At 41.3% G+C, this 16,089-nt stretch overlaps 1 protein-coding gene across 1 annotated transcript; it reads left to right on the forward strand.

Moving 5' to 3' along the window:
* The first annotated feature begins 13,145 nt into the window (after nt 1–13,145).
* On the forward strand, nt 13,146–15,728 carry LOC147428122 (calcium-dependent protein kinase 26-like). Its single transcript, XM_086496554.1, has 3 exons — nt 13,146–13,973; nt 14,059–14,355; nt 14,673–15,728. The coding sequence occupies exons 1-3, from the start codon at nt 13,283–13,285 to the stop codon at nt 15,224–15,226; spliced, it is 1,542 nt and encodes a 513-aa protein (XP_086352680.1). The 5' UTR covers nt 13,146–13,282; the 3' UTR covers nt 15,227–15,728.
* The last annotated feature ends 361 nt before the right edge of the window (nt 15,729–16,089 follow it).

Consider the following 16,089-nt stretch of genomic DNA (forward strand, 5'->3'; position numbering starts at 1 on the left):
TCAAACTCCTGTTTGAGAAGACCCTTCACATGGTCAATCTCCATAGCATTGTCACCAACAATAATAAGGTCATCTACATATATGGTAATGACCACAATCCCCACATCACTCTCACGTACATAGTGTGAATGATCAGCATGAGCTCTCCTAAAACCAATACTGACAAGATAATTGGCAATCCTGTCATACCATGCTCTAGAGCCCTGCTTCAAACCATACAAAGCTTTGAGAAGTCTGCATACATAATCTAGGTAACCTGGATCGACATAACCAGGTGGCTGATCCATATACACTTCCTCTTGCAACTCACCATTCAAGAAGGCATTCTTTACATCCATTTGATGCATAATCCATCCTCTAGATGCAGCCACTGCTATGACAGCTCTCACAGTCGTCATCTTTGCCATTGGAGCAAAGGTCTCCTCATAGTCTATGCCATACGTCTGTGCATAACCCTTTGCGACCAGCCTTGCCTTGTGATGCTCAATGTTACCATCAGCCTTATGCTTGGTTTTATACACCCATTTACAGCCAATAGATTTCTTGCCACTTGGCAATGGCACCAACTCCCATGTGTCGTTTGCTTCCAATGCAGCCATCTCTTCATTCATTGCATCATCCCAATGCACATTTCCAACTGCATCCTCAAAACATGTGGGCTCCACATCCTGTATCACCTTAGCCATGTAGGCTTGGTGATGCGCTAGATACCCATCATAAGTCAATTTCTGAACTGGATTTCTGACTCTATTAGATCTGCGCGGTCCTAGGTCACTCCTTTGCCCTCTAGCATCTTCTTGTACTTTCCTTACACCAGATGTCCTGACAGCCGGAATTCCAAATTCCTCATCAAGACTTTGTTCAGAACCATCTGAATCCATGTCTACAAGTGAAAAACCTGATGATGCATCGGCCATAAAGGGAGGTTCATCAACCTTTTCCTTTCCTTTTCATGATACATTCCCTGTACCTGTTGGTGGAGTAACCTGCGTACGTAGTCTACCATTCCATGGTTTCTCAACAGAGCCACGAGAAGAGGACTCTTGTGGTCCACTCAAAACCTGTGACTGTGGCCTCACATTTTGTACAACCAAATCATCTTTTACATCAGCCCCAATAGTGCCATGTGCATTACTGTACCAGCTGCTCATCTCATCAAAGACTACATCTCTGCTCACTCGTAATTCTCGTGTAGTAGGATTGTAGCACCTGTACCCCTTTTGTTCAAGGGAATATCCCACAAGAATACATTTCTCTGTTTTAGGATCCAATTTCCTACGCAACTCATCTGGTACATGCACGTAAGCTATGCAGCCAAACACTTTCAAGTGTGCCAAATCAGGCTTTGTACCTGTAAACTTTTCCTCAGGTGTTACATCATGCACCGCAGCTGTAGGTGTCCTGTTCATAATGTACTCAGCTGTATTTATGGCTTCAGCCCAGAAATGATGAGGCATGTTCTTCTCATTCATCAATGCACGTGCAACCTCTCCAATGTGCCTGTTTTTCCTTTCTGCGACCCCATTCTGTTGTGGAGTATATCTGCATGTAAACTGCCTACGTATACCATGCATTCGCAGAAAATCTGAAAAATCATTGGAGAAGTACTCTCCCCCTCCATCTGACCTCAATGTCTTGATTTGCATATCTGTCTCCTTCTCAATCATGACTTTGAAGTCTTGAAAGTGACCAAACACTTCACTTTTGTTACGCATGAAGTAGACCCATACTTTCCTTGTATGGTCATCAATAAAAGAGACATAATACCTTCAACCATGTATACTTGCAGTATCGATTGGACCCCAAACATCTGTGTGCACCACCTCAAGTGGCTTTTTACATACATTGCGCTCATGTGGAAATGATCCCTTTGACTGTTTTCCAAACTGGCATGCTGCACACACTTTATGCATACCATCCACCTTGAATTTGGCAAACCTTTTACAATCTGTTTTGATTGCATGCTGCGCAATCTCTGCTCATTGACATGGCCAATGCGTTTGTACCAAATGTCAACTTCAGCCACAATACCTGTGTCCTGTACAAATAATGCAGCTTTTACCTCAGGCATGTCTACATTCAGCGTAAACATTCTGCCCACACATTTGTCCTCTGTGATCAGCTTACAGCCATTCTGGAAATCTTCTACATAACAGCCATTTGGATTGAAGCGAACCTGCAAACCCTGCTCAACCATTTGTCCAACAGAAACAAGATTCTTTGTAATGTTTGGGACATGAAGTACATCTGCTAAGTACTTTGATTTCCCACTCTTCGTATTTAGAGGTATGTCCCCTACATGAGCAATGGGATGAGCTGTGTCATCTCCTGTCTGCACATAGCCTGACACATCTGGTTTGCGCATATCTCTAAACCACTCTCCACGAGACGTCATGTGATTAGAGGCACCTGAATCCACATACCAAACATCATCTTGGGTGGAATTCTCTGCAGTCATTGTATTCATTACATGCTGCATAACAAACATGCGCTTGTTTTTGCTGTCATCTGCATCTCTGCTAGTAGATGCATAGTTGCCATGTTCTCTCTTTCCACTTGCTTTTCCCTTTGGACAGTCACGTGACATGTGACCTCTTTCACCACAAGTCCAACATTCTCTGCTATCTGGAGTATGTTGCTGCTTGCTTGATCCTGCACCACGACCTCTTTGACTCCCCCTGCCTTGAGACTGGTTTCCCCTGCCACATGTATTGTTTTGATTTGATTGACCTTCCAGAAATTGGCCCCTGCAACCCCTTGGGCCTCGACCACGACCTCTACCTCTACCTCTGTTGGAGTTAGAATAGAAGGCCTGTTCAGCATTATTTCTGCCATGAGAAGAAGATGTGTCAAGGTTCTTCTCCTCAAGAATAAGCATAGAAATCAAATCTTGGAACACGGGGATGTCGTCTCTTGTATTCATGGAAGACCTAAAATGTACATACTCATCTCCTAGACCATCCAAGCATGCACGGACAATGTCATCGTCTTCCACTGAGACTTCAATAGATCCAAGAGCCTCAATGATACTCTTGATCTTCAAGGCATAATCATTGATTGAGAGGTTGTTCCCCTTAACCTGATTTAGCTCTGACTTTAGTTGAAGCTTCCTGGCCTTGGTGTTCACCTCGAACACTTTGCCTAAGTTTCTCCATGCAATGGCGGGGGTTTCAACATCCTGTAGATAGCCCATCATGCCATCTGTGATGCTCATAGAAAGCCAATACATCACTTTGCTTTGGCCTTGTTGCCAGTCCCTCAAAGCTTTCCTTTGTTCTGCTGTAGCATTTGCCTCGGGAATCTCTGGTTCCTTTTCATTGTCTCCTTCTACATAGTCCCAATAACCTTTTTCTTTTAGGAAATTTGTTATTCTGAACTTCCATGCAGGGTAGTTATTTTTCTCAAGCTTCTCAGTAACAATCTGACTGAAACCGTCAGACATCTTGAAGCACTAAGACAAAATAACTGCAATCTGCAAAAACCTGCAAATCTGCTGAACCTGCTATCGTGGTACCTGTAACGCTTTCTACACTCAACGAGTGTCCACAATCAAGCGTACATACAACCACTGTACTTGTACAGTAAATCTTTGTATACTGCACTTTGGAGACCTGTTCAGAAACTTGTGCGAAAAACCCCTAAATGGCATCTGGTCGTGGATTGCGAACGAAGGGATTGTGATGCTCTTGCTCTCTTAGCCTCTCTTGCCTGCACCAGGCTCTGATACCATGTAAAGAATGAGGATGCAAGAGAGCTACACTAGACAAGCACAAAGCACACAGAGATGGAAAGTTTCTTCTTCTTCTCCACAGAAAAGAGAGTACAAAATGACTAAGTGCTAAAGCTGAAAAGTAGCACATATGTACATGCGGTCACTAAGTGTGAACTCGCTAGAAGCGTACTAGGCTGGCACTATAAGTGTAGTCCAGCTGTAGAATCACTGGCAGAGATCCTCCGTGTCGGTCACCTAACGCGCCAGTGAGTAAATGCCGTAAGCGGCCAAGACCCGTAGTGGATGCTAGCTCAAGGTGTAGAGCTCGACATCTCAACATTATCTTACTATCACATTGTTTTAAACATTTAAAATAATGGTTTCTTTTAACTTTCCGTCACAGTAATTCCTTGAAGACAGCATTGAAAGCATTCCTTTAGAAAACAGACATCTTTAAACTTAAGACAGGGTACTGTCAATCAAAACATTATCCATAATAACCATGACTAGTACTCTTCTTGTCTCAAAACCACCTAAGGGTGAAAAACGGCACCCATTCCTTATTCAAATCCGGAGTGGATAAACCCCCACCCAAGGTTCCGGGTGCCCATACACCAAACCAGTTGCCCATACAATCGGGCGGCTCCCCTAGGATAAAAACGGTATCCTAACTTATGTAGAAACATGAAGACATGACACGGAGTAGAAACTCATCGTTCATGGGGGTAACCGACTTAACTGTGGCTAGAAAGCCAATCATTATCATCAAAATATTCCAAGGAGTCGGAGGTGTCTTGAGACAAGCTGTCTTAAGGATGATCAAACATATCTTTTCTAATTCAACCAGTTTTAACCCAAAAAAGTCTTTCCTACATTATAAACAAATGCACGCTGGAAGTTACTTTCCGTTTTCAGCCAGTTTATCCTTCTTACGTATGCAATGCTAACTTATAAAAGAACTTAAACTAATTAAAGACTTAATTGAATAATGGAAAACCCACCTGGAATTGATTGGCCATCTGTTGTTGCGTTGGCGCTTGAAGACTCTCCTCCGTAGGCCTACTACTAGGCTCGGCTTCGTCGTCGTGCGATGCTCTAGTTCGTTTTGGAGCTACGTCCTCATCATCAGATGTAGGATTTGCTCGGGTCCTTTTTGGTATCATAACTTCTTATCCTTATAAAAAGGACGTCTAATTATTAGGTAAATAGTTAAAAATCTAAATTTAACCTTTGTATTCAACCATAACCCATCCAAGGTGAAATTTATAGTCTTAATTGGTAAATTCTTGACCTAGTAATTTCTTATTTGTCTATATAGGTATGATAACTTTTTTCAACGCTTCCCTAAGGGTTTTTTAAGCTCTCCTAATTTTATTATAATTTTCTATATCTTTTTCTCTAATTTTCCCATTGACTTTTAAGTTAATAATCTACTTATTTTGGGATTAATATTTATTGTATTTAATTTCTCTTAAAGATTTCATTTCCCCAACTTGATATCATAGGTTTACACTTACTATAATTTTCCTAAAAACTTTTGACCACAAAGTCTATTTATTTTAATTAATCATTCATTAAAAATAGGACTTTTGGTCAATTATAATTTTCTAAAATCACCAATTAACTATGGTATAATTACCAAAAGTACATAAGGATATTTTTGACCTCTGATAATTATCTTATTATTTTTTAACTTAATTATATAATTTCCATCTTCAATTTTCAGCTAGAATTAGAATAATTTGACTTAGATAAATACCTATACTACTTTTGTATACTTGGCATAATTATCATGGCCTATTTACCCTATAATATAGCTCTGATAAATAGGATATAATCATATCGCATGATTTACTAATTTCCCTCTTTAGGTTTTAGCTAAAAATAGTGTAATTTGACTTAGATAAATATCTATACTACTTTTCTAACCTTAGCATAATTATCACGACCTCTTTACCCTATAATATAGCTTTGCAAAGAGCATGTAATCATATAGCATGATTTACTAATTTCCCTCTTTAGTTTTTAGCTACAAATAGTGTAATTTGACTTAGATAAATATCTATACTACTTTTCTAACCTTGGCATAAATATCACGGCCTCTTTACCCTATAATATAGCTCTGATAAATAGCATGTAATTATAGCACATAATTTTCTAATTTTCTCCTTTAATTTACTCTAAAAAACAACGTAATTCCACTACGATAATTAGTTAAACTAATTATCTGAGATTAGAATAATTATCACGATTTTCCTAACAACTAATTAACCTCTAATAAATAACTCAATTCAATTTGAACCTATTTTCTAATTTTCCCTATTTAAATTGTTCAAAAAATAGAGTATTTCTGCTAAAGTAAGTAGCTAGATTAATTATCTGAGCTTCTCCTAATTATCACGGGTTCCTTAACATCTAATTAACTACTGATAAATATATCATGGCATTTGAAATCAAGTTACTAATTTCCCCTATTTAAATGTCTCAAAAAATAGAGTATCTCTACTAAAGTAATTAGCTAGATTAATTTTCTGACCTTCTCCTAATTATCACGGGTTTCTTAACAACTAATTAACTACTGATAAATATATCACAGCATTTGAAATGAATTTACTGATTTTCCCTATTTAATTTGCTCAAAAAACAAAGTAATTCAACCGAATTAATTAGGAAAACTTCTCAAAAAATTATAGGATAATTTTTCTAGATTAATAACTGTTTAATACATCTCTGATAATTACTTCAACTTAATCTAATCTTAAGTAATATATTTACCATTAATTCATTGTTAATTTGGCTAATTTCAGTCCTATTATAATAGGATAATTAATTAGCTTAGTATTACTAAGCTTAATTCTAATAATCAGCAGAGATTAATTAATTAAGAGAGGTTTTATGAGTATACATAGGCTTAATCTTTGATTTATTAACAAAATAGCTTAATCTAACCTTGTTAATTAAGAAAGATTAGGCTAATTACCGTTTAGGTTAATCAATTAGAGATTAATCTCTAACGATTTCTGTGTAGCGTTCTCTCTAGATGAGAGAGAGAGTATCAAGGCTCCGAGTCTGTGTAAAATGTGAAGCTAGGGGTCCTATTTATAGTTTTCTGGCACTCATAAGCTCTCACCGGCTGAAAAAGGCAGTTGCTTGCAGTTCAAGCAGTCCCCAGCAAGTCAAAAAAATGCCCCCTGCTGCTAAATGAGTCCCTGGCAGGTCAGTGATGACCTTCCCATTACCTGCCAGCTTTTAAAATGTCAATTTTGCTATAATTTGACCTATTTTTTGCTTAATTGATAAATATCTTGTAAATATCTGGGAGACCTTTAATAAAGTCTATGCTTAAATGATTACTGCAACCCTTCAATTTTACCTATTTTACTCAATTCGCAGTGTAAACTTCCAGGGGTCATAACTATGCCAGTTTTTATCGGAATTCAATTCTGAAAATTTCTAGCCCGGGGTTTGTTGTGCTTAAGATTCCAAAAATACCAATATTTGCCACGGTCGGACAATTCTACATTGCTTTTTCAATAATCATATCAGTTTGATTAAGCTTTATACAATCTTTAAGGTTTCAGAAATTGGAAACCTTACATCATAGTTTTCAATGTTGTTAGTTGAGTGGTTGTGTCACTGTCTCCATGCTTAAGAGATCATGGATCATTTTCTACAATGGTTGTGGACCTTGTTGAAGAAGAAGAACTCTTATAAGCACTAGAAGACATTGTATGTGAAATAAGAGATGAGATTCAACTTGTTTGAACCTGTTCACTTTCAAAATGTTGCTGCAAAAAAACCTTCCATACCTCTAGAGAGAGAGAGAGAGAGAGAGAGAGAGAGAGAGAGAGAGAGAGAGAGAGAGAGAGATCCATGTATTGATTCCTGCAAGAAGAAAAGGAAAATCCCTAATGTCAATTTATAGCTAGAGGAGAGAAAAAGAAGAAGACAAAGAAGAGGCGACAAAAGTTATAGATGTTTCATGCAAGCTATATTCAAGGAAAAACTCCCTAAGGATCCCAAGTTATTTGCTCCAAGGTTTCCATCTCATTGTCACTAACCTTATAGATTACCCGCAAATCCTTGGAGGGATCTCTCTCTCTCTCTCTCTCTCTCTCTCTCTCTCTCTCTCTCTCTCTCTCTCTCTCTCTCTCAGGAAGGGAATGGCGTCTAAGGGGGCCTCTTTTTTTTTCCATGGGATTAAAAAGGAGATTATGGAATGGGCAAATGGGTGGATGCCATGTGGACTGAAATGGTGGGTATGGTGGGGCCTAAAAGTAAGTGGGCAAACTTGTACTCTTTCATAAAATATAAACAGAAAATCTTTTATAAATTCAAAAAACCGAACTTTTCTCTAAATAGTTGAGTAAAAACCAATCCTTTATCTCTAGTGGCTGTCTGTTTCTCCTCTACCCCTCTCTCTTCAAAGGGGGTCCCTCCAAAAACGTGATGATCATTCCCTCCCTCTCTCTCTCTATTGTACCATCTCTCACTTCTCTTCAATTCACCTTGCAAGAGTTGCTTCTCTTTCCTTCCTTCCAATTTTCCCTCCCAAAAGCTCTACAGCAGAAGTTTGAAAATTCTTTCCCTCCTCAGGCTTACTGCATTCTCCTCAAGCTAAAGTTCTCTATTTCTCCACGAGCCTCACTAAACATCTCTACCTAAAGTTGAAGATCTGCAGCATATCCTTCTGCTACATCATCCCTCTTTCTTTCCTCAACAGGTTTTATGCTCCTTCTCCATTGTTCTCTCTAGAGAGGATCTACTTCATTCTCAAGCTTTGCAACATTATCTTCCCCAACCCAAGAAGCAAGTGGAGCAGTAAGTGGCATTCTTCGTCTTTGTGTACCATCAAGAATCTTGCTCTTTATACATCTGAGAACATGGATGTGTAATGTCTAATCATAAGTGTTTTTCTAGAGGTTGTGCCACTATTCCCCATGGCATCATCAAGTACTCGACAACCTAGGAGTTTCATTGATGCATTTCATAATGTACAAGACGATAGTGGATGTTAGGTGACCATGGAGTTCAAACTATTGATGTGGATGACAATGCATCCCAACTCAAGAGGTGCACACATTGTCTTAAGGAGACACATGGCTTCTTGAGCACACTATTGGAAGGGAAGGATCATGGTGTTCAAGCAAATCCATGATGGCAAGCGACTTGCAAAGGTGCAACATGTGTATGTTGCTTCACAAATGAAGCTAGAGACAACATTGGCTCCATTGAGGTTTCATGCAAACTGTAATTTCACTTCTCTGTCAAGTTTTTAGATTGTATATTTTGTATTTCTGCCGTATATATGCTTTGCTGTCTATAAGATTTTCATCACTTGTTCATGTTTGCAGATGTATTCCCACCCGATTTTGTAGAGTGGGAGCCAATAGAGTCTTTCACAAGAACTTTTCAGGCCATCCACGTTGACCTTGGCAAGCTGCTCTATGTTGGTTGTCCATCTACAAAGCTTGTCTCACGGGACTTTTTTTTTTATAACCATACTTATGTAGCGCCTAGGTACGGTAATCTTTCTCCGGTTCATCCACCAACCTTGTAGAGTATGGAATGGCCTAAGGCAGATAGTGCCTTGATCACATGAACCAAAAGGAGAATCGAGGCGGATGTGCATTCATCAATGAAGTGCACCTATGGTTCCCACAAAGCTTCCCTAACTTGGTTTATGTCCCTTCATGTGTTTGTGTTTATCTTTCGATTGCAGAGTGTTCACATGACACCAACAATGTGGACTTGCAAAGGGGGAAGTATGATCAACGACTTCCTTGTAGTTGGATGGGAGACTAAGGTGGTCAACCATCAGGGAGATACAATCAAGTTCTCTGATACCATATGGAGACGAGGTGTTGGAGGAAGTTCCTGACCTCCAAATTCTCACTTTGCATGCAGTGGTGGTGGATGGTCATCACTTTTTGTTCCTTGATGACATTACAAAGACACTAGGACTCAGAGAAGATGAGTCGCTCTCAGTGCTCGCTATCTATGTGGGCATGAAAGATCCTAGTGGAAAGCAATAGAAGGTCAACTTTTAAATTGACTTTGAAGACCAAGGTCTCCCACATAGCCTCTCTTTCCTCCCTAGTGAAAATGAACAGAATTTGGTGCAAACCGTGGAAAATATACTTATAGAAATCAAATCATGTGCCTCATTTTATGAAAGCATCCCGTAAAGCGTTTTTCATCCACACAAACCATTGGTCATTATGGGTGGAGAAGATCGCTCTAGCATCAACCTTACAAGAAAAACTCTTGAAGAGATGGATGAAGAAACTGAGGTAACCACTTTTTAACCTTATTGATAGTCTATTGTACCCTATAGCAAGTGTTAAAAACGAGAACTAAGTGAGAGAGAGTGTTTTATATGTTAGAGAGAGAGGAGAGAGATGGAAAAAAGATATATTAAAGTTCAATTACCCACCTCTCTTCTGGGTTAAAATATCCTATTTTCAAATACAAATATACAAATGGTATTTTTAAAAATCTCAACATAGGCCTTTTTCCCTCCCTTTTAGGCTTGGTCAAACTTGGCTTAAGCTTTAAACATTTCCTTAAATTGCCAAATAAAGAGGCCCTCCTATACCCCATTCCCTTCCTAATCTCTCTCTCTCTCTCTCTCTCTCTCTCTCTCTCTCTCTCCCCCGCCCAAGATGTCGTTCATGCCTCTTTTTAAAGCTAGCAAAGCAAGATTGACTCAGGGAAGGACGAGTAATTAGTGTAGGGGATTCGATCTTGATAGGGTTGCTTTTCAGGAGATCACTCCATTCACGAGGTGTGTACCATGGAGAATGTGGTGCAAGTGTGCCTGACAAGCCATCAATGGAGTTTCTTGCTTCTTTAGCAAGCATGAGGAACCAAAAGCCCAAGTTCTTCTATCTTTCAATGCCATACAAAGTTATGCTCGGGAAGTTTTCATACGGCAGGCTTACAGGGAATAGAAGGGGAAGAAGAGCGAATGAAGAAGATAGGGAAGAAGAATCCCTACTTGATAGTCAAAGAGAGGGAGATGATTATAAACCAAGTGGAAAATAATACATATTCATGCATCGATGGATTAAATCACTCATCACTAAGACCCTCATGTCATGGCAGATTCTTCACCTACGATGGGCATTCCAGAATGTGGGCATCAGCCAAGTCAGACTTACAAGAGATGGAGTATTAGATGAAGACATGGTTGGAGATGAGGACCAAATAGTAGAGAACAGAAAATGGCAAAGAGATGGAGCATGGGTGGTAGATAGAGGATTTGCATGAAACTTTTGCGTGAGATCATCGACATTTTTGTGCCTTTCTCCCAAAACTCCGTCGTTGCTTGCTATTGCCTCCATTTTTTGGCAGAATTGGCTCGAGCTAGCTTTAGATGACAAGCTTTTTGGCCTGCTAAAGAAAGGCCTTAGTGCTGGGCTTGCTTGGGCATACTTTTGCGGATGGCATCCACGTGGACGGCCAACATTTTTGCACAGCGGAGTAAGGACGACGTGAAGGCGTACAACTGCGTGTGAAATTCTGCTTTGATAATAGCATCGTGCGAAATTTTTCCTTGGAGTCCTGTGCGACTCTACTGCTGACGCTATCATGTTTTTTGTCCAGCTCAGGCTCGAGAGTCGATAGCGCTCTTTCATATGGGCTGCTCTCTATTCTACTAAACTCCTTCTTTAAAGCAGACAAATCTCTCGCCATCGTCATTTTCCACCTTGTTGAAAGACTACCTTCTTTACCACCATCATGCAAGCCATCAACACAGTTCAAGCTCCAGTACCGAGTAAGTATGCTCTCAACTCTACTGCTAATCATGATTAGTGCATATTCATAGGGTAGTTAGTTATTGCATCCATACCTTGTTCATTGCTCAAATCGTATGTGTGTGTGTGTGTGTGTGTGAGAGAGAGAGAGAGAGAGAGAGAGAGAGAGAGAGAGAGAGAGAGAGAGAGAGAGAGAGAGAGAGAGAGAGAGAGAGAGAGAGATCACACCTGCTTATTTTACCAACACTTTTGCATATAATTCGTATTCAAGTCATGGGAAAGCACTGAATGGCGGTGCAGAAAGGTTTGTACCCTGCGTCGATTTGAGGTGGGCAGCAAGATACGATGAGGGGATGGGCATATTTAAATCCATCATCATGACCAGACAGGTTCTATCGCATGTGGTGTGCAAGCATTTGAGCACAACAGTGCATGTGAGAGTGGAATTCACCAACAAGCAAGAGGCCTTGGTGAAGGATACATGGGCTATTCTCAAGAAGGACGCCGCACGCCATGGCATGGCCCTTTTGTTGACGTAAGTTCTTTTTCTGCAGTGCTCAAGATTACTGCCACGCGGATACAATGGAATATCCACAACATACATGGTTATGCCTGGTTATTTGAAAACTGTGAAAAATTAAAGATGTGGTTGCTTTCACATAGTTCAAATCTGCTTCGATTTGGCTACGCAGAGTTGTACATATGCATGCTTCTACTTGGTTGTTCTCGGGAGAAAATGAAGTGATGCATATGTTTGGGTGCATGCGAGGGTGCATCTTGCGCGCTTGCACGTACAAGCGCGCATGTCCAAACATACTAAAGCACCTTCACAAGAATATTTAGAGCATAGCACCCGCCCGGGTCCATCTTACACTTGCAGGCAGGTCTTGTCTAGACCTCGTGTTGAGGCTCCTGCCCAGTGCCGTCTTGCGAGTTCTCACCCTCCACAGACGGTATCTTAACTTCCTGTTGGATTGGACGGTGGACGGTATCTTAACTTCCTCCTACAGATAGTAGTAGCAGGTCCTCGTGGTCCCTCACCTTGTTTCTTTTGCAATCTAATGCTTCACATCACCTAGTTTTACATGATTGCACCCGCATATTGTAGGGATTGAATCATATCGTGCGTGCTTAAAGCCCCTCGTTTTATTTACAAAATAGATAGATAACAAGCTTGACCTTCAACACTCTACTTTGTCATATGAAAGCAAACAACACGATTGACAATAGCTTTCCTACTCCAAATTGACATGGTGATGCACTGTTATCAAAGACACAAACTAGTATACAACTGTCCCTCTAGGCTCTTGGTCATCAACGACTCATGAGGGGGTGCATATAACCAGGCCAAAAAAGCTCTAGTCTAGAGGTTGAAATTGAACAGCTTCCAAAGTCCCATTGTGAGGATTGACCCATTTAAAAAGTGTGTATGGATTGCCTGGCGTGTCCAAAAGGTTTTATGACATAAATGATAAAATGATATATCCAGGCCAAAAGCCTGGCTTGCGAGAAACGTGGCTGAATTGCAATGTGGGTTGTGCAAAGTGGTGGGTCACTGCATCTTGTTGCATGGGCGAGAAGAAGATGGACTCGAGGGTGCGCGCGTGAAGACACACACGCGTATCGTACATACACACAAGTCGTACGCGCAAAACGCTGTGTGACACTGAATGGTGAAGACAAGGGAGTACCCATGATGGCGAATCTCACAGGGTTGCGGGCAATTTCTCTCACGTTTCTGTGAGTTTCTTCCAGCACGTCTCTGCACTGTGCACTCTGATTGTGCGTGTATGTGTAGAGAATCGCCCGCATGGGAAATTGCCTGAATTTATTGAGCTTTGGGGAACCTTCCCTTTCCTCATTCTTACCCTCTCCTTCTCCCTGCGTTATGCCCAACATGATGAAGCGCCTTCCCTCAGCAGCTGATGGTGCCACCCCTCCCAAGCGCCATGCCACACGTTTTGCGCCCATCCTGCCCTTTCGCACACCGTCTGATTTGGCTGCCCTCTACGAGCTTGGTCCTGAGTTGGGTCGTGGTCAGTTTGGCATCATTCGCAGGTGCGCAAACCGCACTTCGGGCACTCTTTTTGCGTGCAAATCGATTTCCAAGCTCCTTCTCCGTACCATCCACGACATCAAGGATGTGGTCAGCGAAATCAACATTATGAGACACTTATCTAATCATATGGATGGTGCCTCTGCAACGACAAGGTGCAACTTTGTTCGGCTACATGATGTCATTGAGGACTGTGCATTTGTGCATCTGATAATAGAGCTATGCAGTGGTGGAGAGCTTTTTGACAGGATTGTAAAAAAGAAATGCTATCCAGAGGCCCAAGCCGCTTGTCTGATGAAGAGCTTGCTGGAAACTTTGCAGTTCTGTCATAACATGGGGATCATGCACCGGGATGTCAAGCCAGAGAACATCCTCTTTGTTGACGATTCCGATGAGTCGGACATCAAGCTTGCTGACTTTGGCCTTGCACTAGAATTCTCTCCAGGTATGTGATCTGAAGTCTCTTTTCAACACGATGAGCGTCGAATGTTTTTAACTCAGTTGCGAAACTAATTTTGCTGATGATGCAGGGCAAAAGTTCTCTGGCATGGCTGGAAGTGCTTACTACATGGCCCCGGAAGTGTTGTGCGGTGAATATTCGGAGGAGGTCGACATGTGGAGTGCGGGAGTGATACTGTATGTGTTACTTAGTGGTGTGCCCCCTTTCTGGGGACATACAGAAGAGGGCATCTTCACTGCAATTCAAGAGGGTCAGCTTGATTTAACATCCGAACCATGGCAAAAGATTTCGGCATCTGCCAAAGACTTGATAGTTCAAATGCTATGTGTTGATGTGAAACTGAGATGCACTCCTGCTCAAGCATTAGGTATGCAACAATGTCATCCAGTTATAGGGTTTTCCCAAGAGTCTTATGAAGTCTTATGAAACATAATCAGTTATAGATCTATTTGTACATGGGTAGTTTTGTCCATATGGCAACCATGTGTCATGTGCATATTGGCAAATTACTGGATCTTATATGTGAAACTATGGTCAAAGTGTGGCTCGTGTTACTTCTTTTCTGTCAAGATTTAGAGAGATGAAGTCACATCCACATTTCCCTGGCACATCATGGTTGCCTGAAAGCAATTAATTTTCTGTTCATTTCACTGTCTAACACTCATCTTTATTTGCTTTATGCAGAGCATCCATGGATCGTGTCAAACACATTAAAGGCCGTCGAACTGTTGCCTCCTTTGATCATAGACCAGAGTCCAGACATCAGAAGTTACCAGGATTTAGATTTATCCGCTGACGAGCCGACATCATTGTCTGATGATAGGCCCATACATAGAGAACATGACAACACAGAGAATTTGGGTATTGTCACTGCAGCATTGCTGGTAAATCTTAAGGACACTACAGTGATCGACCCTGCAGAAACCAATTGCAGCAACCCTGAGCTGGGTAAACTGATGGTGGCCTTGGTAGCTGCCCTTGATATAAAAAGACTCTCTCTATCAGAAAGCCTATCAAAGGTGAGGTTACAAGCTGGATGGACGTGCACGTTACTAGCAACAAGTGCCATTGAGGAGACTTTGTTGGTAGACATGGGCCTCGAGAAGTACTTGATCGCTCATGATAGGCTGAGGAAAAGGATAGGATGGAAGGTGATGAGGCCGCAATGCTTTCGTCGAATGCATGAAAAGATCACATCTGCTCGTCCACCTTGGCAAAAGCTTCAGCAAGCTTGTTGAACTGGTAGGATTGGTGGTTGGCAACCAAGGGAGTCAAAAAGCACATCATGTGAAACTTTTTTGGTTGATTTGGTGGCAAGCCTTGGATACCTCACTTTTTGGGCAGTCGAAGCAGTCTCTATTCCTACAAGCATTGAATGGGGCCGGCCGAGGGAGAAAAGGGACAGGGACGAAGCGGGGGGGGGGGCGCGGGGGACTTGCTGCATTTGCTGACAATCTCAATGAGCTCTACATCTGAATTTGGATGTCATAACCATTGATGAGAGTTACCCCTAATGCAACACCTTGCAAGGGGTTTTTCTGAGGCTGGTCCATCAGAGCCTCTTGACAATCCATTTTTTCACAAACTCATGTGCTACTTTTTGGAGCGCCATGTACTCCTTTTTTGCCCCTTCTTGACATCAACAAGGGGTTTACACATAGTCTGCATGACAAACAACCATTCAATTGGATGGAGCTTCTCCATCTCCATAAATATATACAGATCTCAATTGCTTTCTTCCATCAGTATCTATAGAAAGAATCGGTTCTAATGCTATCGAGATAAGGACTTGGGTTACGGTTATTTGCATCTGCACAAAGAAGGTAAAGATCCATTGGCATGGCTGCTGAGCTGTGGAGTTTTGTAGCTTAGCAGAGACTTGGGGCCCTTTTGACAATTAGGTATGTCTGCAGTTTTCTGGGTTAATCGGGTTGGTAGGTAACTTTCTTTCTCAGGGGCTTACAAAGATATCCAGTTCCACTTCTAGTGGCCCGCCGTTATTCCCAAGTTCAAATCCTCTGTGATCTCAGGTGCCATCATACGAGGGTCATGCGGTCGAAGCAAAATTTTTTTAGTCTTTATTTCTAATTCTACTACCAAG

The sequence above is a fragment of the Adiantum capillus-veneris genome, chromosome 23 (genome assembly GCF_014529385.1).
Source record: "Adiantum capillus-veneris isolate H3 chromosome 23, ASM1452938v2, whole genome shotgun sequence".
Taxonomy (NCBI): domain Eukaryota; kingdom Viridiplantae; phylum Streptophyta; class Polypodiopsida; order Polypodiales; family Pteridaceae; genus Adiantum; species Adiantum capillus-veneris.

What these genes read in the sequence shown, in the direction of transcription:
- LOC147428122 (XM_086496554.1), top strand. Translation starts at nt 13,283, where the DNA reads ATGGGAAATTGCCTGAATTTATTGAGCTTTGGGGAACCTTCCCTTTCC. An exon ending in TGCACTAGAATTCTCTCCAG is followed by an intron (nt 13,974 to 14,058) that starts GTATGTGATCTG and finishes CTGATGATGCAG; the next exon opens with GGCAAAAGTTCTCTGGCATG. An exon ending in CACTCCTGCTCAAGCATTAG is followed by an intron (nt 14,356 to 14,672) that starts GTATGCAACAAT and finishes TGCTTTATGCAG; the next exon opens with AGCATCCATGGATCGTGTCA.